The sequence below is a fragment of the Myotis nattereri genome (assembly GCF_964212035.1).
Source record: "Myotis nattereri genome assembly, chromosome: 9".
Lineage (NCBI taxonomy): Eukaryota > Metazoa > Chordata > Mammalia > Chiroptera > Vespertilionidae > Myotis > Myotis nattereri.
This window is the reverse complement of record NC_138084.1, coordinates 40,719,483-40,746,092: the sequence shown is the minus strand read 5'-3', so window position 1 is coordinate 40,746,092 and position 26,610 is coordinate 40,719,483. Positions and strand designations below refer to the sequence as shown.

General features: G+C 40.9%; 3 protein-coding genes across 3 annotated transcripts; all 3 read right to left on the bottom strand.

Moving 5' to 3' along the window:
• Window positions 1–1,892: 1,892 nt before the first annotated feature.
• OR51V1 (olfactory receptor family 51 subfamily V member 1) lies at window positions 1,893–2,855 on the bottom strand (the record flags this gene model as incomplete). Its single annotated transcript, XM_081098216.1, has 1 exon — window positions 1,893–2,855. One exon carries the CDS (start codon window positions 2,853–2,855, stop codon window positions 1,893–1,895), a length of 963 nt encoding a protein of 320 aa, XP_080954342.1.
• Window positions 2,856–12,288: 9,433 nt separating this feature from the next.
• On the bottom strand, window positions 12,289–14,299 carry LOC308524141 (hemoglobin subunit beta). The gene is made up of 3 exons (XM_081098289.1): window positions 13,763–14,299; window positions 13,441–13,663; window positions 12,289–12,543 (listed from the first exon to the last, which is right to left on the bottom strand). The coding sequence occupies exons 1-3, from the start codon at window positions 13,852–13,854 to the stop codon at window positions 12,415–12,417; spliced, it is 444 nt and encodes a 147-aa protein (XP_080954415.1). The 5' UTR covers window positions 13,855–14,299; the 3' UTR covers window positions 12,289–12,414.
• Window positions 14,300–18,373: 4,074 nt separating this feature from the next.
• On the bottom strand, window positions 18,374–19,992 carry LOC308524142 (hemoglobin subunit beta-like). Its single transcript, XM_081098290.1, has 3 exons — window positions 19,704–19,992; window positions 19,384–19,606; window positions 18,374–18,628 (listed from the first exon to the last, which is right to left on the bottom strand). The coding sequence occupies exons 1-3, from the start codon at window positions 19,793–19,795 to the stop codon at window positions 18,500–18,502; spliced, it is 444 nt and encodes a 147-aa protein (XP_080954416.1). The 5' UTR covers window positions 19,796–19,992; the 3' UTR covers window positions 18,374–18,499.
• Window positions 19,993–26,610: the final 6,618 nt, after the last annotated feature.

Here is a 26,610-nt window from a genome sequence, read left to right as displayed (position 1 = left end):
CATATTAAATATGACTCTCAGACCAACCACTCAGGTGTGTTGGATATATAACTCTATTCCTTTAACTCAGCATAAGTTCATGTTGGTACTTCCATCATGCCTGGCAGGTGGAAAATACATCCTGCTATTGCAGAAGTCCCTGCCTCCCCATGATTGAGTCAACTCTGAGGAGAGGTCATTATATAGTATCAAGGCATTGAAGGGAACTTGTCTGGTTATTGAGCAACATGTGCCCAAAGATTATCTGTGAGACACCTACATGACCTTTACAGCTTCCATAGCTAACTGCTACTTTCGTCCTAAAATTGATCCATACAAATCTTATGAAACTGGCCATGTTTCAGTCTGTCGATCTGGCCCACGCAGGTATCCATCATCATTAGGGCACTTAGTACAATATCTGAGATTCATATTAACCATATTAATTACAGTACAGTTATTTTGGTTCTGTAGCAAGAGGATAAATCCCATTCAATTAGCAATTAGAGTACAGTTATTTTTCATCTCTATGTTAGACACTATTTTAACTCTGGTATCTTTGGCTAACTCCTCATTGATTTCAGAAAATTTGCTCTCTTCTCCTTCTAATTAACTCCCTGTTCTAACCCCAGAGTCCTAATTTATTACCCTGTGGATAATTTTCCATTTTTATTTCTGGCAAAGATACTTTAGTCTGTTCAGGAAATGTAATCTGTTCTGGAAATTAAGCCAATATTTTTCTTTTTGAGACAGAGTTAATAAACAGAGATGAATTAATTGAATGAAATACAGAAAAGAGAAAAAGGCATAAACATAGATTATTTTAAATAAAAGTTTCAAATACATATGTTAGATTTATATGTAAAAATATTAAGATATACTTGCTTTCTTGGTGTAAAATTAATGCATTAATCTGTTGAGTGTTAATACTTTCCACCTTATGTATCTAAGAGATTATAGGAAGATAAAACCAATTACTTCTCTTTATCCTTATAGACAATTAACTGATTCCTTTTTTTTTTTTCATAAACTCAGGGTCAGTCATAAGCACACAGTTTCATCTGTTTAGGACATTGTTTGGGATTTAAAAGCAAAGGATTCAGAGAAAAACCCACTTCCAGATACATATTACATATAACAAAACATAAGGCTCTCAATTTAGAGTAGATGTGGTAAAAGTTAAATTGCAAGTCGTATTTGATTGTATGCTCTTTTTATATTCTATACCTGCACTGCCTAATACAGTGGTCTTTTAATATTTAAATATAAATTAACTACAGTTAACCAGAATTTGAAAAGGATTTGCACAGTTGTACTATGTATATTCCAAGTGCTCAATAGCCATACGTAGCTATTGATCTACTTATTCTTTATTTTAGAACATTCCCATCACTTTAGAAAAATTCTGGTTGGACAATTCTGGTCCAGATAGTAACCACAATATTCCTGTGAGTTTGGAACATTTTCATTTTGAAGATTAATTAACTATATCTCAGAGAATTAAAGAAGCTGCAAGTTATACACTTTTGAAACTATAAGACCTAGGATTTGAATTTACTGCAAAGAAAATACTTGAAAAAATATTTTGGGACACTTAACTACTTTCATCCTTTCTTGAATGTTATTGTACTTGTGGAATAACTTACATATGTTTTGTTTTTCACAAAGCAACAGTTGATAGGGTTTTTGAAATGTTTCAGATGGAGTCACCCACCTCCAACGCCAAGAATAACTCATTTCCAGGTCATAGATAAAAATGGAACCTGTTTGTAGTTCATCCTCTGACTACATGTAAAGTATGTTTTGAAATCAAGAACCATGGACTCAGGACGAAAGCTCTAACGCTAATAAAATTTATTTTTTGTGTACTTACTATTGTTGTCTCTTTTTATTTCTTAAAAAACCTGAGTATCTCAATGGATTTTCAGAGTAAAAAGTCTGAGCATTCTGCTACGAATCTGTTGCGTCTTGACACTGTAGATGATGGGGTTCATCAAAGGTGGGAAAAGGATATAGATGTTGCCCATGAGGACATGGACCATGGGAGAGAGATGCTTGCCAAAACGGTGCACCATTGTTAGGCCAATGATAGGGATGTAGAACACCAGGACGGCACAGATGTGGGAGATGCAGGTCTGAAAGGACTTACGCCGCTCCTCCTGAGAGGCGATTGCCAGAACTGATTTAAGAATCATGACGTAGGAGAAAAGGATAAGAACAGCATCCAACAACAGTGTGAAAATGACCAACATCAGGGCATAGTAGCTATTGAATCGGATATCTGAGCAAGCTAGACGGAGAAGGTCCTGGTGCAGGCAGAAGGAGTGAGAGAGAATGTGGGGATGGCAGTAATTTAAGAACTTTAGGCGAACGATGACTGGAGGTATGAGTAGTGTACTCCTACATAAGATTGCCACCCCAATTTTTATGATATTGTCATTAGTTAGGATGGAGGAGTAGCGCAGTGGGTGGCAAATGGCGATGTAGCGGTCAAAAGCCATAGCGAGGAGGACTGAGGACTCCATGAAGGACAGACCATGGATGAAATAGGACTGGGCAATGCAGGCATCCAGGCTGACTTCCTGGCTGAGCCCCCACAGGATCCCCAGCACCGTGTGCACTGTGGACAGCCCCATGCACAGGTCAGTGAGGGCCAGCATGGCCAGGAAGTAGAACATGGGCTGGTGCAGGCTGGGCTCAGTCCGGATCACATGCAGCACCATGCAGTTGCCCAGAAGTACCATGGCATAGATGGCAGAGAAGGGGATGGAGATCCAGGGATATTGCTGCTCCAGGCCAGAAAATCCAGTGAGATGGAAGGAGGAGAAATTCACAGTAGGGCTTATTGAAGCAATCACTCTGGAACTGAAATACATCTTCCAGGCAGCAAGAGTGTTTATTTCAAAGGAAATGATTCAATTTCAGGTGAGTTGGATAGAATTTTGAAGTAAACTGTGCTATGCTAAGTCAATTGACTTGACAAAACATAGCCAAGCAACTCTGTTTTAGAGGTATATTACCTGCTGTGTAGAAGAGAGGGGTCTTTTTTTTATGTCATTTAAGAGTCATTATTCATCCACTGGCAGGGCTCAGAGCTGTTCTTAGAAGCCACATGTAAGAACAAATAGTTTGCAGTAGAAAACTAATTTTCAGAAAAGATATGGTACCTGGGACATTTTCCCAAGGATGCTGGTGAGATGCTGTAACTGTAAAATTGGGAGTTGAGGTTCTCAAAATAATTCTCCCCCTTTTCCCTCCAGTTTATCAAGCATTTAATAATAATCCTGGAACTTTAATATTATAAGTGCATTTAAATAGTCATTTCATACCCATCGTTTCCTAAGTTGTGCTGCCTCCAAATGCATTTTTCCTCCATATAGTATTTAATGAAGGTGTTTCTGTTTTATTCCACTCCAGATGACATAGCCAACAATTACTTTTTCTTCCTTGGTGATAGACAGGGAAGAATATTTATACACAAGACCTTTGGTGAATGATTTCCCACAGGAGCGCTGTCCCTCTGAGATGTTAGACTCATCTGTGCCTTTGGGGCACAGAGACTTAGGTTGTAGATCCACACCCTCTGGCATTGGTCCATTGTATTCTGTGAACTCATTCATTCATTCAGTCGGTCCATTGAGTATTCATTTAATATGCTTTTATGGAAGAGGTTGAGCAATTGGTTTTTTCTTCCTTAGAATTTGCCATTTTATAGACCAGAAGGTTAATGTCAAGTAGCTGTCTAGAATTTTAAAAGCCTCATTGCAGTAGAATTGATTGGTTTCTCCTTCACATAATTTTCCTGCCTTAAGTTCTGGCCCTGAAAGTCTTCGCAAAAGATTTAAAGGCTGCTGTAAAGTAGATAGGTGTTTAAAAGTTCATACTGGCTTTCCTGTTTGATTTAGTTATTTCAATGTGTTAAAGTAGCATCAGATTCTGGCTTGCTTTTGTGACCTATTCCTCATCTTTATTATTATAGCTCACCAGGCAGCTCCTCAGGTTAATCTTCTTCTGAATGTACCTTTTGTCCCTGTCAACATTAGATAACTTAGCTCACTATTTTAATACATTTCCTCCATCAAATGAAATTTCTTTGTCCTTTAAAGAAAAATTGGTCAGCTTTTAAAAATTTATTTTTCAAAATTACCATTTCCCTTCTTTTATGAGACTTTTCTACCGATGTTCTCTGCCTAAGATGGTTTTTCACAAAGAGGAGACAGGGGTTGAGGTGAAGTTTTTCAACCTCTGCTTCCTCTTGTAAAACAGTCTTACCTCACCCTACGCATCTCCTCTAGTTGGTTGTTCCTGGGTTTTATCTTTTATAATAAATTCATAATAGTAAGCTAAAAAAAAAAAAACAGTCTTAAATTTAAACCCTCTGCATCTCAACCATCACTTTTCAGGAAGCCCCTTATATGTTCCCATATATTTTATTATTTTGATAACACATATTTACATTTATAAACATTGCACAATTATAGAGGTACAAAAATAAGATAAGCCCTAGTTGGTTTGGCTCAGTGGAAAGAGCATCGGCCTGCAGACTGAAAGGTCCCATGTTCGATTCAGGTCAAGGGCACATGCCCAGGTTGTGGGTCCGACCCCCAGTAGGGGGCGTGCAGGAGGCAGCCGATCAATGGTTCTTTCTCATCATTGATGTTTCTACCTCTTTCCCTCTCCCTTCTTCTCTGAAATCAATAAGAATATATTTTTTAAAAAATAAGATAAATATAAATACATTGTAAAAATGCCACATGCATCCTATTGTCACATGCAATCAGTCTTGTGTCATTGAATGTAAGGTTTAGATGACATATAAAACAGACGCTGCCCTAGGAATCCTTGCTGACCTTGGGTACAACATTCAGAATTCAAATAAGATTCCTACAATTCTGACCCAGTCATATAGACAAATCCCTGGGATTGAGGAGAAAGGAATCAAAGGATGTAGGCATACATTAAAAGCACATACGCTCATTCAGGATTCTTCAAACTAACCACAAATTTTTATGGTGCCTCCACAGAGAGTGTCAGCCTTTTAGCAATAGAAGATCAATAGATGTTGGAATTTTATTGAAGTTCTATTTTAAGATGTAGATGGGAGTCAGAAGAGGATAGTGTTGATGAGACCAATCAATGAAGACTTCAAGAGGAAAGTGTTCAGATATGTCAGATGCACCATATGCTCCACCTGCACTAAAAAAGAGAGAACAAAAAGACCAACATTTCCCCAAACATCATGCTGTGTTATGCCACCTCAAAGTCATGGTGCATAATAATTCTTTTTAATTTGTAGCAACCAGAACAATGCCTGGCATAAAATAAATAACTAAACAGAATAAGCAGCCGTGAATTTGAGTCTGGGGAAGTGATAGGATTCTGGTACTCCCTCTGTGTGCTTTGTCTAGAATTCTGGAATGTTCATTTAGAAAGCACACATGTGATCAAATTAAACACATCATATTTTCAGGGGACTTTTTTCTTATTCTTTTCAATTCAAACTGACCCAAATGTTCAGGCATCTGTACTTTTATTTCTATCATTGAAAATAATACCCTATGTTATTACTTTTCAAATTAGATAGGTTAATGACCAATAGTCTTTGCTTACCCTAAAGGCATAGAGCAAGAATGTTGGGTCTAAAAATCACTGTCTTTATAATTATATTGAATAGAAAACACTGTTGTTGTTTTTTAAGACAGTCCAGGTTTTTGTTTATTCTTCAGTATAATGATTTAATGACACCCACACAGGAATTGCTTTGAACAATTAATTATATTGCCACTCTTTGAGAGATAATTTCTCTAATGGTCCCATCTGTCCACCAGCAGGGGGCAGAAGTAATCCATTGACTCTTCTCCTTCCTCCAACAGCTCCCTCCATTCCCCCCCCCCACGCCCCCCTTCCCGGTTTCTTCAAAGAAGCATAACGCAGGTTTGTTTTAAACCTGGTTAAGCATAAGTGAGGCCAAGCATCTTAGCTCTTAGCATGGCTAAAGAACTAAGAACCTTCTGTAAGGCAAAGAATGTGTGTTCAGAGGTTCTGATATGCTAACACTGGAGATAATTTATTCACCACAAACCCAGAGTAAACTTGAAATTTCAGTTTACATGAAGTGTTATGATTATTAATTTTGTGAATGAGCTCTTTATTATATATTATTTCTTTGCTTATATATTTTTATGATATATTTATACTTTTCTATTTATATTGTGTAAGTTATTTATAAATGTATTATTATCATGATTAAAATATTGAAACATTATTATCCATAATTTAGAAGCATGATAAATATTATATTATATGGTACATATGTTTAACTGTTGCCATCTGTGTATTTAATACATTTTCCTTAGGATTTGTGTGATTTGATTAAAGTATGACATAAATATAGGGAGTTTACCTGTTTTATTTTAATATTTTCCTATATATAAGAAAATGTGAGATAATTTAAATAAAAAACAGATATAATAAAGTGACAAACACATCAGCCGAGGGGTCCCAGATTAGAGAGGGTGCAGGCTGGGCTGAGGTACACCCCCTCCCCATGCATGAATTTTATGCACTGGTCCACTAGTAAATATATAAAGTATTATACATATTTAAAATTGTCCCCAATGAATTGTAGAATAAGTCAATAAAATCTAATTCAGGCCAATAAAATCTAATTATAGAATAGGCCAGTAAAATATAATCCAATGAAATGTTATCTCATTTTCAAGATAAAGAAATTTGTAAAGATTTTCTAAGAAATTAAATACCAAAACCCAGGTAGGGGAAGTTTTCTGTCATTATTTGTTCAAATAGGTTTTCCATTTCTTGCTCTCTCTCTTCTTCTTCTGGCACCCCCATTATACAAAGGTTGGTATGATTAAAGTTGTTCCAGAAACTCCTTACACTATTATCATATATCCCCTTTTTTTTGTTGTGCTGATTGGGTGTTTTTTGCTTCTTTATGTTCCAGTGATTTGACTATCTGTTTCAGCTACTCTACTGTTGAGTTCCTGTAATGTATTCTTCATTTCAGTTAGCGTGTTCTTCATTTCTGACTGGTTCTTTGTTATGTCTCCTATGTATTTGTTGGAGTATTTACTAAGTTCATCTACTCTTCCCCTAAATTCATTGAGCATCTTTATAACCAGTATTTTCAACTCTGCATCTGGTAGAATACTTGTCTCTATTTTGTTTAGTTCTTTTTCTGGAATTAAACATTTGGGACATTTTGTTTTTGTGTTAGGATTTTGTCTCCTCAGTTTGTCAGCCTTCCTGTGTTTGTTTCTATGTGTTAGGTAAAAATGCTAAGTCTCCTGGGCTTGGTAAAATGTCTTTATGTAGTAGAGGTCCTGTAGGGCACAGCGGTGCAGCCTCCCCAGTCACCTGAGCTGGGCACTTCAGGTCCACCTCACATGTGAGCTTTGTGCACCCTCTTATTGTAGTTGAGCCTTGTTTGCATTTGCCATGCCAATGGGCAGGGATTTACCACCAGGGTGATAGGCTACTACTATGGAAGATCTGCTGTGCAGGGGCTGACGCCATGGAACAGAATACAATTCAGTGGAGCTCAGGTACTCACCCCGTCCACCCCTTGAGTGTGTTGCTCAGGGAAGTAATCGGGTGGTGCTTCCACATTATCTGAAGCCATTCACCAGGTGTGCTGGCTCTGGGGCCTCCCAGGAAGTGCAGGCCAAGATCAGCAGCTGCCTGTGCCCTTCTTGGGGCCACCTCGCATGAGCTACGAAGTCATCTGTAGATGGCTGCTACTTGTGCTGGACTTGGGAAAGGCCACGCTCTGAACCAAGGCTGGCGGTTGCTAGTGCAGGGAATGGGGCCACTTAGGGAGAGGTATGGGGCACACAGAGGCCAGATTCTGCTTGTTTGAGAGATTTTTAGGAAAGTTGGCTGCATGAGCCAAGACAGGCCTTTGGGCCCACAAGTTGGGTGGGGTTTCAAGGAATCACCAGGGCAGGGTGAACAGTGTTATGTTGATTTAGACTCAGCCATGTCATCTGCCTCCCTACTTTGTAGTGGGAGGGCTCAGCAAAGGAACAGTGGCTTCTGCCATCACTTCTACCTAGAAAAAAGGGGCCCCTCCATCCCCCACCCTGATATCAGAAAATTTATGTCCTCCCCATGTGTCCCTGGTGACTTTAAAGCTGCTGCCCCAGTGCTGGAGTGAGTGGATCGCAATAAATTAGTGCATTGACCCTTTAAGAGGAATGTCTGGGGCTCCAGAAGCCCTCCTTCTCACTCAGGCACAATCCCCATTGGTGTCTACATCCAGAAGTTATCAGGACTTCTCTTCCCAACACTGGAACCCTGGGCTGGGGGTTCTGGTGTGCGGCTGAAGCTTCTCACTCCTAAAGGGAATCTCCACCCCCAATTTTTAACCAATACATGTGGGAGTAGAACCAGCCAATTTTGTATCTCTGCCCCTCTTACCAGTCTTCGTGTAGGTTCTTCCTCATATTCTTAGTTGTAGGACTTCTGTTCAGCTAGATTTCAGGTGCTTCAGAATGATGGCTGTTCTGTAGTTTGGTTGTAATTTTGATGTGGTTGTAGGAATTCCCAATACTGCATTTATCTACACTGCCATCTTGACTGGAACTGTACATCATTTTTACTGAGGTGTGATCTGTTAAATTCTTTGACCGCCGAATAGTTCTTAAGTACAGAAAAAAGGGATAGCAATGTAAGGATGCAGGATAAAATGGGAAAATAAAAGAAAATAAAACTTTTCTGGAGTGATGTTGAAAATTTGCTATGCAGTGAAAAGTATAGTGAACCCAACTGTGTGCTTGAAATTCAGAATTGTCATCACCATGGTCATTATTGAAACAAAACCAAAAAGGGGGTAGTAATCCAAATAATCTTTCTGTTTCTATATGGGAATGCAAACAAGATTTCTCTTCTTTGCCCAGCATCTGAACAAGTTGAATAAAGTCTATCAAATGTATACAGAGGAAAAACAATTAATCCGAACAGTGGTAAGTCTGCCCTACTGCTGTTGTTGATTTCATAAGCCTCTATATATTGCTTTACTGTTTGCTAGTTCCAATATTTTTTTTAGCCTTTGCACTTTACTGACAAGCACCTACCGCCTGCAAAGGTGTCAGTTATCAATGGATTGCCTCTCAATTACAAATCTAAACTTAATGGGCTCTTCTATGATAATGGAGATAGACTCTTAAAAATTCCAGTTGACACAATGATAAATTGTGCTGGTGAGGCCCTAGGGGATTCTCTTCCTAGTTCTACTGTGATCCTTTAGTCAGGATACTGAAAAAATCTCTGTCTCTGCAGCACCAGACTATGCCAAGGCATTCAGCCTCTTTGGTGCCAGCCTCTAGCTGTATACATGGCTTTGCAGCAGAACATTTGAGACTAGCACCTCCTGTGAGTGGCTCCCCTTTTTATACCCCATGGATAGCTTTGCAGTAAAGTGTTATTCTTATGGAATTTTCCCATGACTCACTTCTTCAACCCTCAGTTTTATAGAAAGATCTGGGGTTCAGTTAATTTACATGGGTAGCTTCCACTGACACCCCAGGGAGCAGATTCTCAATAAATGCTTCTGGCAGGGCACCTCCCAATGGGTGGCTACTTATGCATCTTCCTTTAGGCAACTTTGCAGCCTCAAAAATTGTTTAACCTGTTGAGCCTCAGGCATGCTCTCTCTCAAGAGCTTTGTTTATCAGTCCCAGGAGAAAAACCTCCCCCAGATTGTTTCTTAATTGATTGCTCTATATAAGAACTAGAAGCAGTGACTGCTCCCTATGTCTTCTCTTATATTTTTAGGATCCTCTTTACTCCTTATTGACTAATCTTTAATTTCTCCAATCTCTGGTTATAGTTAATAATTCCTTATCATTAAATGTCTCTTTTCAAATTTCAGTGTGGTTTTTGGCCTCCTAATTGAAGCTGATACACTGGGCTGTTCAATAATGAAAAAATCACACAGATTCCTGAATATAAGAGATTGGGGGATATGAATGGTGCTAGGTAAGCAATAATATTTCTTGCTCTGGTTTTTCTCTTTCATGAGACAGCTCTTTTAGGCATCATAATGAATATTAATTAGTGACACCACTTCTACTCTTATTGTCCATCATAATGTTAATAAAACATTATTAGATTACATTTCCTAAGACATGTATCAGGCACTGTTAAGTGTCAGATGAAAGAAAAAAGAGGTTCAGGCAGCATATGTGAAGTGGTAATGTATTTAATCCAGGCTGCTTGACTTCAAAGCTTATGTTCTAAACTGCTATACCATTTTATCTCACTTGTCAATTCACTGTATAAGCATCTCATATGCAGAGTGGTTAGATTGCATTCTTTTGTTTATAAATTTCTAGTTTTAAATGTGTCCTCTACAGTGTTCACCAAAGTTTATATTCATATTTTATTTTATCCTGTCCTGCTTTATCCTGCCCTGTCCTTCCTTATCCTATCTACCAGGGGTCAGTTTTTCTTCAATTGTCTTTCCTTCTTACTTGAAATTATCAGAATACCAAACATGTTGCTGATAGGGGCAGAAATGGAATGTTGAGGAACCAGCTAGAATTGTAAGAAATACTAAACATGCTCTTTTAACTGTTATTGTTTTATTCTGATTAAAGAAGGCACATTCTAACTTGGTGGGCAGCTTCACTCTGGACCTGGGAGCTCACCTGGAAATTCAGCCCATACTCCTCATCTATTATCATGGAAAGATTAACAACTTTGATGCAGAAACCAGAATTGCCAGCCCTTTGAAGACCTTTGCCCTTTTTGCATATCACTAAGCCCTTTGAAGAGCCCCAGCCCTCTGCTTACCTGTTAACTGCCCATTTGGCATACCCTTTGGATAGTTCCTCATGTAATCTTTGTCCTCCTTCTACACTATATAAGCAGCTAGCTTATGATGGGGTACAGAGTAGATTTTTATGGATAACCTGCTATTTTCCCATACTGCTGGCAATATTGGAATAAACATGCATATATGATTCAACCCTATCTCTGCTTAATTGGCTCAAGTAGTGACAGGCAACAGGGACCCATTGATTGTCCTATTACATTACTACTGTATTTGTCAGTGGTTTGGTACATACCATTCACCCTTTCCATTTTTTTTCTCCTTCTATTTCTGACCAGCATCTACTCATCCTTATCACTCATTTCACCCTCTGATCTCATTAAACCCTGTACGCACTGATTTATAGTCACTTGTTAGATGCCTTACTTTCAATACTTTCCAAATTAGATTACTATTTGGGGTACAGAGGAGACATGAACTATTTCAAATTCTTACTTTATTTCAAGCAGCCAGCACCCATCTAAGGGGCTATTGAATGAGGAAATAACATAGGGTGTGCTGCTGATGATAACACTATGCTAATGACTATACGGGTAGAGCAGCCATCAGCGGTAAGATAAGGAAAAGAGACCTCCAGTCAGTTCTTGAATATGAATGCAAAAGCATCCTGAAGAGACTGGGATTCCTTTGGTGTAAGCCTGTGACAGGATTTAGGGAATATCAAACCACAAAAAGTCCCTCAGTCCTATCTTTCTCACAATATTAGCAGGCCCCTCTTCCAAATACAGACTGTGAAAGGCTCCAGGGCAGAGGCAGTGAAATGCCCTTCCCCAGCTTCCTGTCCCGCAAGCAGATCTGTATAAGGTGATGAGGAAACTAGCATAACAGTGAGGGGGAGGAAGAGCAATGGGAACAGCAAAACATGTAAAAAAAAATTAGAGGAACAGGAGTATCTCTAGGCAGAAGAATTTAGTGGATTTGGGCTGTGACATTCTGGGCAACTGAAGACATTTATAAGCAAGGCTAAAATATAATATAAATAAAACAGCAAAATTCTAACCCCCAAATTAATCTTCAACTTGAATGCTTTTCTGAATCAAAAAGGAAAAAAAAAAACACAGCAGGGTCTGCTTCCCACATATTAACTATTTTATTATTTTTTAATCTTTATTGTTGAAAGTATCACATAGGTTCTCCTTTTCCCCCCATTAACCTCTTCCAGCCCACTTCCATCCCCCATCACCCCCCAGACCTTCACCACCCCATTGTCTTTGTCCGTGGGTTATGCATCCATGCATACAAGTTCATTGGTTGATCTCTTCCCACCCATCCTCCCCTGCCTTTCCTCTGAGGACACATATTAACTGTTTACAACCTCTCTTTTCATGGAATCCAGGATATAGACATACTTTCCTGACCTCTGACCTAGCCCTTCATTTCTTTATGTTTTAAATGCCTTGCCCTCCCATGTGCCCAGCTGAGTGAGAGAGGCAGACATAATTAAAAAACACCAGTTCAATGAGAATAAATGCTTTTTATTAGGCAGAAGCCAGATGCTCAAAGCCCTTCATAGAATTCCCATGTGCAGCTGTTGGGCTCTGGGGCGAAAGGCACCTTTTCCGGAAAACAGGAAAAGGAGCTCAGTGGTATTTGTGAGCCAGGGCAGTGGCCACACCCAGTGCCAGCTTCTGGAAGGCACCCTGCACCTGGGGGGTGAATTCCTTGCCAAAGTGGCGAGCCAGCACAACCACCAGCACGTTGCCCAGGAGCTGTGAGGAAGACACAAGAGGCATGGTCATGGTTAGCAGATGGACCAGATTGGACTTAGAATATTCCAGCCTCTTTACAAGCTGTGTTTTTCAAATATAAGCAGAAAGATAGTAGGATCTCTGATGCTACTATTGATGCAAATCTATCCACATCAGGCTGAATTTTTACTTGATAACATTCTTCCCTTTCTGTCTTACCCCAGAACTTAAGTTATCACTTTTATTCTTTTTAAATATATTTTTATTGATTTCAGAGATGAAGAGAGAGAGAGAGAGAGAGAGAAAGAGAGAGAGAGAGAGAGAGAGAGAGAGAGAGAGAGAGAGAGAGAGACCAATGATGATAGAGAACCATCCATTGGCTGCCTCCTGCACGCCTCCCACAGGGGGTCAAGCCCACAACCCAGGCATGTGCCCTTGACCAGAATCAAACCCAGGACCCTTCAGTCTGCAGGCCAATGATCTATCACTGAGCCAAACTGGCCAGGACACTATTATTCTTTAGAACCATTCAAAGAAGTAGTAACACATTTGAAAAGAAGACATAAAGGAGAGAGAGTATAGGTTATTTTAAGTGGACTGAAAAAGACTTTTGTAAAAATTTAACACTCAAAATAAACAGTTTGCTTCAAAAATGAAGAGAAGACATTGCAGAAAATGAAAAGAAAAAAAGAGCGAGAATAAATAAGAGAAAACAATGGTTGTGAGCAAAGAAGGCACAAGAAATTAAATGGTTCTCTGTAGTCCTTAGTGACGTATATAAAACTATATACATTTTGAAAGGCATTAAATAATGAAATATGGTAAGGTTAAAAGGAACCTGGAAGAACGGGTAGGTGAAGAACCAAAGAGAAAGCCTAGAAAGTGAAAAGCACAAAGTAGAACATCTCCTAGACTCACCCTGAAGTTCTCAGGATCCACGTGCAGCTTGTCACAATGCAGTTCACTCAGGCTAGCAAAGGTGCCCTTAAGGTTGTCGAGATTCTTCAGACCCTCGCCGAAGGAGTTCAGCACTTTCTTGCCATGGGCCTTCACCTTACTATTGCCCATCACAGCAGCGGCATTGGACAGGTCCCCAAAGGAGGTGAAGAACCTCTGAGTCCAGGGGTAGACCACCAGCAGCCTGAGGGGTGAATGCAGCACAGAAGACAGAGGGAGTCAGTGCCTGTCAGAAACTCACACACCCAGCTTCCACTCACTCTCCTTATGCCTGGATACCTACCTGCCCAGGGCCTCACCACCAACTTCTTCCACATTCACCTTGCCCCACAGGCCAGAGACAGCGGCCTTCTCATCAGCAGTCAGATGCACCATGGTGGCTGTTTGTGTAGTTGCTAGTGAACACGGTTGTGTCAGAAGCAAGTGTAAGCACCAGCTAACCCTGCTCTTCTTTTATGTCCTGCCCTGGCCCCTGCCCTCCCAGCTCCTGTGAGCAGATTGGCCCAGGCCAGGGTGTGGTTCTGCAGAGTGAGGACTCAATGATGACAGTTATGCCTGTCCTTGCCGGTTCTGGCACTGGCTTGGGAGTCTGACTTTAGACCCTCAGCCCTCTCTAGGCATCTCAAGGTCCCATCCAGGAGTACAAATTGCTACTTAAAATCACCCTCCTTAAAAAATTTGCTTATATGATTCTTAGAATCACAGCCTGGTAATGTCTTAGAGTTCGCCTCCTCAGTTTTCTTATTTGACAAATGAAGAATCTGAGGTCCAGAAAATTCAACTTAAGGGTATATGGATGGTTCACTCCTGCCTTCAGAGTAAACATATTTATAAGGACAGCATGGATGATACCTTTGCCCTAGTTCTAAGTATATCTTTCTTTACTTGGTTTGGATGATATCCTCCTGGTAAGAAAATATCTACTTCGTTCATTTAAAAAAACTCATATAACCAAATAAAAATGATGATTAAAAAGTAGGATAAATACAAATCAGGAATGTTCTGTGAAATAGTTGCCCTATTAGATTTGCGGATCCACAGATAGAAACTTAGAGGTCTCTCAATGTTGTAAGACATATGGATAAGTAAAAAATCAATTACAACCCCAAATTGTCAGTAACTCTGAAGGGAACAATGTGTTAAAATACTAACCAGGGACACGTAGATTTTTTTCTTCCTGGGCTGATCTGGGAAAGAAAATACCAGTATCTGAGCGAATAGAGAAGTGTTCTGTCACTTAAAAGAAGGGGTGGGAAAGTGGAAAGGCAATCCTGCCTTAGTGCCTGTTATGTTTTCCTTAGGCCACTAAGCATTCCGTGTGTATTATCATTTCTCTGATGCAAATTCATCACCCATGTTCCCATTTTCTCTATATGTTTTATTTGTTTAAACCCTCTTTTACTAAAATTTACTCTTTTATCTCTACAGCTTTTCTAATACCCATGCCCTGCCCCACCCATATAACCCCTGAGCTCCTTTTTCTTATGTAATAAATTCTGTTAACTTCTCAGGCTAGGAGAGAAAGTGTAAATTTCTTCTACTTGTTATTAAAAGATACAATGAAAAGGCCTAAATTAGCAAGTAGTTCTGAGCTGGGGACAGGACCTTTGGGTTCCCCAAGGGCCTGATAATTATTTTCCCTAATTTTAATCATCACTACTTCCTATGTCCATGTGTCTCCTACCTTAGATTCTTCTCCTGATTCAGGTGCCCTAAGGTCAATCACCTTTCTCTCTCCTTTGCGATCACTGGCAACAAATATGTAACAGAAGTCTTCCTTCTTAAATATTCTTTGGCCATTAATGATCTAAGGGTCACTCTTGTATCGGCAGTGGCTGCAGCCACTGTCTTCCTGGTTTCAGGACAGAAGTTGCTGCTTTCTCTCACTGTTTCTACTTCATATGACTGAAGAGTGAAACAGACTTTTCCTTTTATTACCCAAAACCCTTCAAGGACAAGGCTGCAAGTTATAATAAGACATTAAAAGCTCAGGGACATACCAGACAAAATTGAGAATGTATAAATAATAATAAATGTGGCTATGTTCAAAGCCTCGGGCTCAAATACAGATCAGCATTGAAAGGTTCTGGGAAGCTTCTTAGCCCCATTGTCACTGTTGTGAGCTTCAGTCTATCCTGGGAAGAGTTACGTGAGGCTGTCTCCTTTACTTCGACTCCACACTCACTGAGCACTAACCACACACACACACACACACACACACACACACACACTCACACACACACCTCCAAAACAGAAGCTTTTTTCCTTTACTCCATTCTGTCAAGTTAACCTAATTCCTAATGTTTTGTACCAGAATGGGCCTAGTCTGAGTATGACTAAGAGGGTAAGTATTAACTTCCTTCAAGAAAATCATGACACTCATCCAGAGGTGCATGGGTGTTTTTCTCATTTGTTTAAAAAATTACACTCAACTAGAACATTTTGTGCATGCTCTAGTGTTCAATTCTAAATTCCCCAAGAAGACCATCTCAGCAATCTAATCTCTATTTTCCTCAGACAAGCACAGTTATTTTTTGCTTTTTTCTCCCACATGCACAATCTCTTGGTTACTTCTGTTTGGCATCCTCTCAAAAATGAAATGAAGTGAAAATACTGGTACTCCGGAAAGAGCACAATTCATAGAAACAAAGAACATAAACACAGAATAGTTTAGGAATATGGCAGTTTAACTCATTTTTAAGACACATTTTTAATTTCAGTATTGGAACTTTTAGGTCCAATCTCTTGTCTTGATTCATTGGTTAGTTCTAGAGGTGAAGGAACAAAGAGAGTATAGTAAGCCTTTTTGTATTTTTGTTCTTTTCATAATCATTTGGAGGAAAAAAGGATACTTTCTTTACTCCTTTTGAGACTATGACACCCACAATTTCTCTTACTCTTTTTCAGTTTCTCTGAAAGTCTCTTTCTCTCAGCATATCTGATTCTTAGAAGAACTTTTCTGTGATGAAGAATGTGGAAATAGTGCAGCCACTGTGGAGAACAGTATGGAGCTACCTCAGAAGACTAAAAATGGAACTCCCATTTGACCCAGTGATCCCACTACTAGGAATATATCCCAAGAAAGCAGAAACGCCAATTAGAAAGGACATATGCACCCCTATGTTCATAGCAGCACAATTCACCATAGCTAAGATTTGGAAACAGCCTAAGTGCCCATCAGCAGATGAGTGGATTAGAAAACTGTGGTACATATACACAATGGAATACTATGCTGCGGTAAAAAAAAAAAAAAAAAAAAAAAAAAAAGGAACTCTTGCCTTTTGCAACAGCATGGATGGAACTGGAGAGCATTATGCTAAGTGAAATAAGCCAGTCAGAGAAAGATAAATACCACATGATCTCACTCATTTGTGGATTATAGAGAACAACATAGACTGATGAAAAGGGACAGACCCAAAGACTGAGAAACAGCGATCAGGCTATCAATCCCCAGAAGGAAAGTAGGGGAGGGCGGGGGTAAGGGGAAGAGATCAACAGAGGACTTGTATACATGTATATAAGCCAAACCAATGGACATGGACAACGGGGGGATGGGAGCATGAGTTTGTGTGTGTGGGGGAGGTTGGGTGTTAATGGGGGGGATGAGGACACATTTGTAATACCTTAACTAATAATAATAATAATAATAATAATAATAATAATAAAAGAATGTGGAAATAATCTCCCTAAAACCTTCTGGGTGTCTCTGAGTCCATGGTTGTTAAATATCCCATGCAGATATAAACAGTTCTAAGTGTCTACTATGTACAATGACCTGAGAAATAAAAAATATAAAAACTTCTGCCCTCAGGCAATTCAAAATATAGTGGTAAAACCATAAACTGTAATGTGTTGTCTATATCCTGATAATATACCCAGAGTAATTATGAAAACACTTTCATACAAAAGGAAGCAACAGGGTCTATTTCAGGTAGTCAAGTCTAAAATTAATTAACAAGAAATTATATAGAATTAAGGAAATGTGTACAAGTTAGAAGGTTCTAGAAATCCTTCAGAGATATCTTACTAGCTATGATTAGAAAACAAATGTCTCTTCCGCATTATATATTGTATCATTAACACCCAAGGAACTCTGCGCATTGGTCTATTGTTCTGTTGGTCCCAGGAGTTCTAACACAAGGAATAATTACCTACTCATTGATTTATTTCATTTAATAAATATTTCTTCACTGCCTATCTAGGAACTTTAAGCACAGTACTCATGTGGGATAGTACTAAATAGGCAGAAATATTTATACAGCATAGAGAATTAGTGTGATGGATAAGAAATGGGAAAAATGTGGAGGGGGTTGAAAAGATTCCCTTAGGCAATTTTATAAAGTTCATTGAAGCCAGTGTCAAAAATGGTCACAAGTGATATCCAAGCATTAAACTGTGTCTGAAGGAGGTGTGGGGACTAGTTTTGGAGGTGTTCTGAGACAAGTGACAGAAGTAGGTTATTTCTTAGAACAAGAACACCTGATGGAGTCTAGTGTTAGGGGCTACAGTGTGCAGGCAAGGAACATAGAAAAAAAGAAAGCTTAAGTGTCTTGAGCAAGCATTATGTCTCTAATTGAGCGCATCATATTTTGAGTATTTGTAGGAAATGGATCAGAGCATTAGCCTGAAGGCCATGTCTTAGGTTTGAGGTCCCCCCTAGAGCCCCTGTAATGCTGGAATCTTCTCCATATTTCAGAACTCTTTGGAAAGACCTATGCTTTGGAGGTAGAAGTGTCAGCTTTTAATGATTGTGTGTGGTCCCCTTCCTTTTCTCACTTCCCTTGACCTCCTTGTATAAGACACAAGAGCTCCCTATACATAGATCCTCATGGATGTCCCTATACCCCCAGAGGAGAAAATAATAATAATAAAATAAGTGAAATGAATCAAGAAGTTGAGCTGAAAGTTCTTTATTAGGCAGAAGCCAGACCCTTGAGAATGGGCATTACTTCCCCAAGTTAAGAAGTCAGAATCTGGAGAAAGAGAGTTTTCCAAAGGTCACCAGGACACAGGCCAGGACTCAGTGGTACTTGTGAGCCAGGGCAGTGGCCACACCCAGTGCCACCTTCTGGAAGGCACCCTGCACCTGGGGGGTGAATTCCTTGCCAAAGTGGCGAGCCAGCACAACCACCAGCACGTTGCCCAGGAGCTGTGGGGAAGACATATACAATGATTAGTAGCTTGGCTTTGGGGAAAGTGGGCCTACAATAATTTTTTCCTGCCTACACTTAAGCCCAAGTTGATCCTCAGGTTATCTTCACCAACATAAATGAGTAAATATTTGCATGTCTATATATAAATAAATGCATATATATTTATGATAGATATTATATGCCTTAATAACTGATTAACTAGTGAGATGATGTACTGTCTGCAGCAACTATGCTGCCCTACTTCCTACTTCTGGTCTTTTCATCCTAAAATATTGACTTTCTTTTCCTTTCCATTGAGTATGGATGCTGTAAAGTTCAGACTATTTTTCAATTTTAAAATTATTTATTTATAGTCTCTAGAATAACAGTAAATGAAGGCATCTCTCCACTTTGAGGAGAGATGAGTCTTTTCATCCCCCTTATGGAGGAATTTTCTAAATGTAGAGGCAGCAGGTGAAAGTTAATATATATAATTTGAGTATTGGCTAAGGAGAAGGAAATTGGGGTGGGAAAAAAGAAAGAGGTGAAAAAATAAGACATTAGAGAAGCAGTTTGATAAAAAAAAAAAGTTTGTGATACAAAAAACAGTATTATATTGAAAGAAAAAAATATAAAACTATATACATTTTGAAAGGCATTAAATAATGAAATATGGTAAGGTTAAAAGGAACCTGGAAGAACGGGTAGGTGAAGAACCAAAGAGAAAGCCTAGAAAGTGAAAAGCAAAAAGTAGAACATCTCCTAGACTCACCCTGAAGTTCTCAGGATCCACATGCAGCTTGTCACAATGCAGTTCACTCAGGCTAGCAAAGGTGCCCTTAAGGTTGTCGAGATTCTTCAGACCCTCGCTGAAGGAATTCAGCACTTTCTTGCCATGGGCCTTCACCTTACTATTGCCCATCACAGCAGCGGCATTGGACAGGTCCCCAAAGGAGGTGAAGAACCTCTGAGTCCAGGGGTAGACCACCAGCAGCCTGAGGGGTGAATGCAGCACAGAAGACAGAGGGAGTCAGTGCCTGTCAGAAACACACACCCAGCTTCCACTCACTCTCCTTATGCCTGGATACCTACCTGCCCAGGGCCTCACCACCAACTTCTTCCACATTCACCTTGCCCCACAGGCCAGAGACAGCGGCCTTCTCATCAGCAGTCAGATGCACCATGGTGGCTGTTTGTGTAGTTGCTAGTGAACACGGTTGTGTCAGAAGCAAGTGTAAGCACCAGCTAACCCTGCTCTTCTTTTATGTCCTGCCCTGGCCCCTGCCCTCCCAGCTCCTGTGAGCAGATTGGCCCAGGCCAGGGTGTGGTTCTGCAGAGTGAGGACTCAATGATGACAGTTATGCCTGTCCTTGCCAGTTCTGGCACTGGCTTGGGAGTCTGACTTTAGACCCTCAGCCCTCTCTCTCGGCATCTCCCAGCTCCTTTGAGCAGATTAGTCCAGGATACTCACTTTCATTGGTTTGTGAGAATATGTGGTAATATTCATTCTCAATTCCCTTCTCCTGGCCTTCTAGGTCTTTTGTATCTTGACTCTTACCCTATACTCATCTCCTGACCTCATCTCCTTTGGCAGTTAGTTCTACAAGTATACTCCTTGTCTCATTCATGAATAAACGTTTTAATCTGATATGGTGCGGTGTATCTTAGTGTTTAATTCATCCAGTTATTTCATTTTGTAGGTAAGAAAATTAAGTCCTAGAAAGCAAAAATTTAATCAAGTAGACTCTTTATGGAGCTTTTCTTTGTCTCTAGAGATAATTTTAATTTGCCTTTTTTCTGCTACTTGGGTAAATACAGTTAAAACACTCTTTTTTCCATTTCTTCCTTAAAATGAATGCCCATTAGAATAATGAAAAAATAATAAACATTGTTTCTTTACCAACTACTGAAATAGATTTGGGAGCATAAATGATAATGGAGGAAATCTAATAAAGAAAAATATCTGATACCTAGAACATAATTGTTTAAACTGATGATCTGCCAGCTGGCTTGGCTAAGTGGTTGAGCATCAACCTATGAACCAGGAGGTCACAGTTTGATTCTCTGTCAGGGCACATGCCTGGGTTGCAGGTTCCATCCCCAGTGAAGGGCATATAAGAGGCATCCAATCAATGATTCTCTCTCATCATTGATGTTTCTATCTCTCTCTCCCTCTCCCTTCTTCTCTGAAATCAGTAAAAATATACATTTAAAAATACTTATGATCTGACTAAAGTAAGAATGCAGATAAATTGAAAAGAAAGGAAAGGAAAGGAAAGGAAAGGAAAGGAAAGGAAAGGAAAGGAAAGGAAAGGAAAGATTTACCTTATTCAGCCAGATTAAGCCTGAAGCCTGATAGGGGTCGAGGAAAGAAATTCCAGTGGAGAAATTTCTCCAGCTATGCTCTCAAAGAAAAATAAAATGGAAAGAAGGTAGAAAGGAGGAAGGAGGAAACCAATTCAAAGGAAGAGAATGAAATTAAAGGTAAAAAGAAGAGAAAATAATATAAAGTCTGGATGGAGTATCTCAGTGGTTGAACATTGACCTATGAACCAAGAGGTCACAGTTCAATTCCCAGTCAGGGCACATGCCTGGGTTGTGGGCTCAGTCCCCTGTAGGGAGTGTGGAGGAGGGAGCTGGTCAATGATTCTCTCTCTTCATTGATATTTCTATCTCTCTCCCCCTTTCCTCTGAAATCAATAAAAAAAATATTTTAAAAAATGTTTAAAAGTAACCACACAATAATTCAAACTACATGATTTTTATATAAAAATGTGAACAGTGTGACTATAATTCAGATCTAAGGGGAGGGGATTATACGATAGAAGGGTACAGAGGAGCCATAAATGATCTTTAAATTCAGTTACAGAATATTTTTCTTTAACCTTAGGCAGGGAAAAAAAAAGTTTGAAAATTTCAAGGAAGGGGGTGTCATGATTTGATTTGTATTTTTTAAGAATAATTCTGGCCATGGCTGGTGTGGCTCAGTTGGTTAGAGCATCATCCTATTCATATGAGGGATCAGGTGTTTGATTCCAATCAGGGCACATGCCCAGGTTGTAGGTTCTGTCCCTGGTCAGAGCAAGTATGGGAGGCAATCAATCTATGTTTCTCTCTCCCTCTCTCTCTCTCTCCATCTTTTTCTCTCTTTTCTCTCTCTCTCTCTCTCTCTCTCTCTCTCTCTCTCTCTCTCTTTCATCAATGCAAAACATATCCTCAGGTGAGGATTACAAACAAAACAAAACAAAAAAATTGTTCTGGCTTCAGTGTATAAATGGATTTTAGGGGTAGAATAAGTAAGAGACAAAAAGGATGGTATTGTAGTAAAGGAGGGAAGTAAAAAATGCCATCTGTATGTTTAGACTTAAGTAATGAATGATGTATTAATTGCTAAAGTGAGGTACGAAAAAAGAAGGCTAAGTTAGCAGGAATAAGTTATCAAGAGATCAGGGGTTCAGTCTTGGACATACTATATTTGATGTGCTCCGGAACAATCCAAAATTGGATGTGAAGCACATAGTTAGATTTATTGGTCTTGAGCTCAGATAAAATACAACCAAGTTAAGAATACACAGTGAAACAGGGCACAGAGGCACACATCATAATACATGGTATAAATAAGGGGTGGGGAGCTTTTTTTTCTGCCAAGGGCCATTTGGGTAGTTATAACACCATTTGTGGGCCAAACAAAATTACTAACTTAAAAATTAGCCTGTTATATTGGGTCAAACATTTATTTAACTTGCCCCTAATGTTTGGCAGGGCAAGACCAAATGATTTCTGGGGCCTTATATGGCCTGCAGGCCAGATGTTCCCCACTCCTGGTATAAACCATCACCACTACCTTTCAAAAATGACAGACAATGCAGCCTATAAATAGCTCCTTGAGAACTTGGAATGTATTTGTGAAATTAGAATCATTATCACATTTTACAAACCAAGAATTTTTAAATAATACTTTGCAAGTCAATGGGGATGTGATTTGATCTTTATTCATTATACCCAAAAGCCCTGACTCTTCACTTCTATGCCAAGGACCCGGGTACAGGAATTTTTAAATTAAAAAAAAATGTTTTTACTCCCCAGTGACCAGACATTATATAACTAAACTAGAGGCCCGGTGCACAAAAATTTGTGCACTGGCGGGGCGGGGGGGGGGGGGGGTGTCCCTCAGCCCCACTTGTGCCCTCTCACAGTCTGGGACCCCAGGGAGATAACGCCCTGCTGGCTTAGGCCAGCTTCCGGGTGGCAGAGGGCAGGCCCAATCCCTAGGTGCCTGCCCCGCAGCCCCTGGTTGGGCTCAGAGCAGGGCTGATTGGGGAGTTGGGGCACCACCCCCTGTCATGCACAGAGCAGGGCGGATCAGGAGGTTGTGATGCCACCCCCAGTCACGCTCAGGGTAGGGCTGATTGCGGGGTTGGGGCGCCGCCCCCTGTCATACTCAAGGCAGGGCCGATGGGGAGGTTGCAGCACCACCTCCTGTCATGCACAGAGCATGGCGGATCAGGGGGTTGTGGTGCCACCCCTGTCACATACAGAGCCGGCCAATCAGGGGGTTGGGGAGCTCCCCCCTATCAGGCACAGAACAGGGCCGATCAGGGGGTTGGGGAGCCTTCCCCTGTCACGAACAGAGCAGGGCGGATAGGGAGGTTGTGGCCCCGCTCCCTGTCACACACAGAGCAGCAGGGCGATCAGGGGGTTTGGGCGCTGCCCCCTGTCATGCTGCTCCAGGGGACAGGAGGCCTCGCAGCTCCGCTGATCCCAGTGCTGGGAAGCCTTGCAGCTCCGCTAATCCCGGTGTTGGGAGGCCTCATGGCTCCGCTGATCCCAGTGCTGAGAGGCATATTACCCTTTTACTATATAGGATAGAGGCCTGGTGCATGGGTGGTGGCTGGCTGGTTTGCCCTGAAGGGTGTCCCAGATCAGGTTGGGGGTTCTGCTGGGGGGCCTGACCAGCCTGGATGAGGGGATGATGGCTGTTTGCAGCTGGTCACACCCCCTTCAGGGTGCGAGTCTGGCCAGTCTGGGTGAGGGGCTGAGGGCCGTTTTCAGGCTGGCGGGCGACTGAAGCTCCCAACCTCTCCTTTTTTTCTGTTTTTCTTTTATTTATTTATTTTTTTATTCTGGGCTTTATTTACCTTCTATGTCTGTCACTGGAACTGAGAGCCAGCTTTAGCTCTGAGGCTTGGCTCCAGCTCTGAGACCTCTGCTGCTGAAAGCAGGTATCTTGGTTTGTTTGGCTTCTATAATTGAAACATTGTTGCCATCACTGCTGCTCTAAGCTCTGAGGCCGAAGCTGGATGAAAGCAGGTTTCTGGAGCTTGTTTAGCTTCTATAATTGCAACATTGTTTCTTAGACTGCAGCTCAGAAACCAGCAGTGGCAGGCGGGGAACGTTGGCTTCCTCCTTCACTGGAGCAAGCAAGCCTCCTGTTCACTTCAGTTGCCTGGCTGCCGGCCGCCATCTTGGTTGGCAGTTAATTTGCATATCGCCCTGATTAGCCAATGGGAAGGGTAACAAAGTTATGGTTAATTACCATGTTTGTCTATTATTAGATAGGATATGTGATCATCCCAATAAATCCCACACCCATCCAACACCATGCCTAGTTATTAGAATATTATTGACTATATATCCTATGCTATACTTTGCATCCCCATAACTATTCTGTAACAACCAATTTCTTCTTCTTCTTCTAGTTCTTCTTCTTCTTCTTCTTCTTCTTCTTCTTCTTCTTCTTCTTCTTCTCTTTAATCTTTATTGTTGAGATTATTACAGATGTCTCTTCCCCCCCCCCCCCATAGCTCCAATCTACCCAGTTTCCACCCCACCCCAGGCCCTTACCACCCTATTGTTTGTATCCATAGGTAATGCATACATGCATATAAGATCTTTGTCTAAACTCTTATTGCATCCCCCCATACTCCTTCGCTCTGAGAATCATTAGTCTGTTTCATTTCCATACCCCTGATTCTATTCCATTCACCAGTTTATTCTGTTCATCAGATTTTTTATTCATTGGATTTTTAGATTCACTTGTTGATAGATATGTATTTGTCATCACTTTATTGTTCATAATTTTTTATCTTTACCTTTTTCTTCTTCTTCCTCTTCTTAAAGAATACCCTTCAGCATTTCATATAATACTGGTTTGGTGGTGATGAACTCCTTTAGCTTTTTCTTCTCTGTGAAGCTCTTTATCTGACCTTCAATTCTAAATGATAGCTTTTCTGCATAGAGTAATCTTGGTTGTAGGTTCTTGCTATTCATCACTTTGACATGTTTCTTTGTCTCCAAATTTTGGCTGCTTCCCTGTGTTTGTTTCTATGTATTGGGTAGCTGCTAAGTCTCCTTGAGTTGATAGAGACTGTGTAGTAGGTGTCCTATAGGGCCCAGTGGTTCAGCCTCCCCAGTCACCAGAGGTGAACACTCTTGGTGCACCCCTTTGTGAGCTGTGTGCACAGTTTTGTTGTAGTTGAGCCTTGATTGCTATTGGTGTCATTGGGAGGAATTGACCTCCAGGCCAATTGGCTGTGGAGACCAGCTCCACTGCAGTGGGAGAGCTGCTGTGCAGGAGACACCCTTACGGAGCAGAACTTGCTTCAGTGGGGCTTTGGTGCTCACTGAGTCTGCCCCTTGAGTGTGTCACTTATGGATATGAAGAGCTGAAATCTGGTGTGGTCTCACACTGACCACTGGGTACACTGGCTCTTGGGTTTCCAGGGAGGTGCAAAGTCAGCCACTGCCTGGGGCCACCCAGCAGGAGCTACAGAGAGATCTGCAGATCTTTCCTCTTTGTATCAGGTTTGGAAGTGCCCAGAAAAGGCCCATCTGTGAAGCAAGGCAGGCTGGTGCTGGTGCTGGCCTTGGGCCTTTTATTGATAGGTTTGGTGATCCCTGACCCAGCTGCAACTTGTTTGACAGGTTTTAGACTGAGAAAGGATAGGTCATTCATATGCAAAAGGCACCATGCACAGCTTGGGTGGGGGTGTAACTTGGGTGGGGCAGGGTCTCAGGGAATCACCAGAGCAGAGCAAACAGAAATGGCTACCAGTCAGCCCAGCACCAGGAAGGTCCCAGCATGGGAACAATGACCTCTGGGAGCACCTCTGTCTGGAAGGAAGCTGCCCCCGAGTTCCTGCCCCAATGCCAGACAGTCCAGTTTCTCCTGTATGTGTCTGGGTCCCCCAGAGCCTTGTCTGGCACTAGAGCTGAGAGCAAGCAGAAGCTTATAAATTCAGTTAATGGTGCTGGCCTTTTAAGAGGAGCAGCTGGGTCTCCAGCAGCCTGTGTGTCACTGAGCCCCAATCGGAACTGGTTTTTACAGTCTGTATTTCTTGTTGCCTGTAGGGCCTTCTTTCCCCAGCTCTAGGACCCTGGGCTGGGCATTTGGTGTAGGGCAGGTACCCCTCACTCCTCCTGGCAGCCTCCACAGAGGTGATCTCCCTTGAGATTAAAAAAGCAGCACACCTGGGTGCCAGACCAGCCCGTTCTGCGCCTCTGCACCTCCTACCAGTCTCAGTGTGCTTTCTTCTTTACCTCTCTAGTTGTAGTACTTCCACTCAGCCAGATTTCCCATGGTTCTGGATGATAGTTGTTCTGTATTTTAGTTGTAATTTTGATGTGGTTGTGGGAGGCAGAAAGTACAGGCACTTACCTATGCAGCCATCTTGGTTCTTCTCTCCAATTTGTACTTCTTAATCCCTTCACCTTTTATAGGCCCCCAATCTCCCTTCTATTTAGCAGCCAACAAAAATTTCTCTGTATCTATTTTGCTTGCTCATTTTGTTTGTAGATTCAATCATTGATAGATATGTATTGATTGCCATTTTATTGTTCATGTTTTTGATTTCTTCTCCTTCTTCTTCTTCTTCTTCTTCTTCTTCTTCTTCTTCTTCTTCTTCTTCTTCTTCTGTTCAATAAGACCCTTTAACATTTCATGTACTTTTTGTTTGATGGAGATGAACTCCTTTAGGGTACAGGAATTTGAAGTGATTTC

Excerpts from the sequence above, each read along its gene's own strand:
- LOC308524142 (XM_081098290.1), bottom strand. The coding sequence starts at position 19,795 with ATGGTGCATCTGACTGCTGATGAGAAGGCCGCTGTCTCTGGCCTGTGG. Across the intron at positions 19,607-19,703 it reads GGTGGTGAGGCCCTGGGCAG|GCTGCTGGTGGTCTACCCCT; the intron begins GTAGGTATCCAG and ends TTCACCCCTCAG. Across the intron at positions 18,629-19,383 it reads TGGATCCTGAGAACTTCAGG|CTCCTGGGCAACGTGCTGGT; the intron begins GTGAGTCTAGGA and ends TCTTCCCCACAG.
- LOC308524141 (XM_081098289.1), bottom strand. The coding sequence starts at position 13,854 with ATGGTGCATCTGACTGCTGATGAGAAGGCCGCTGTCTCTGGCCTGTGG. Across the intron at positions 13,664-13,762 it reads GGTGGTGAGGCCCTGGGCAG|GCTGCTGGTGGTCTACCCCT; the intron begins GTAGGTATCCAG and ends TTCACCCCTCAG. Across the intron at positions 12,544-13,440 it reads TGGATCCTGAGAACTTCAGG|CTCCTGGGCAACGTGCTGGT; the intron begins GTGAGTCTAGGA and ends TCTTCCTCACAG.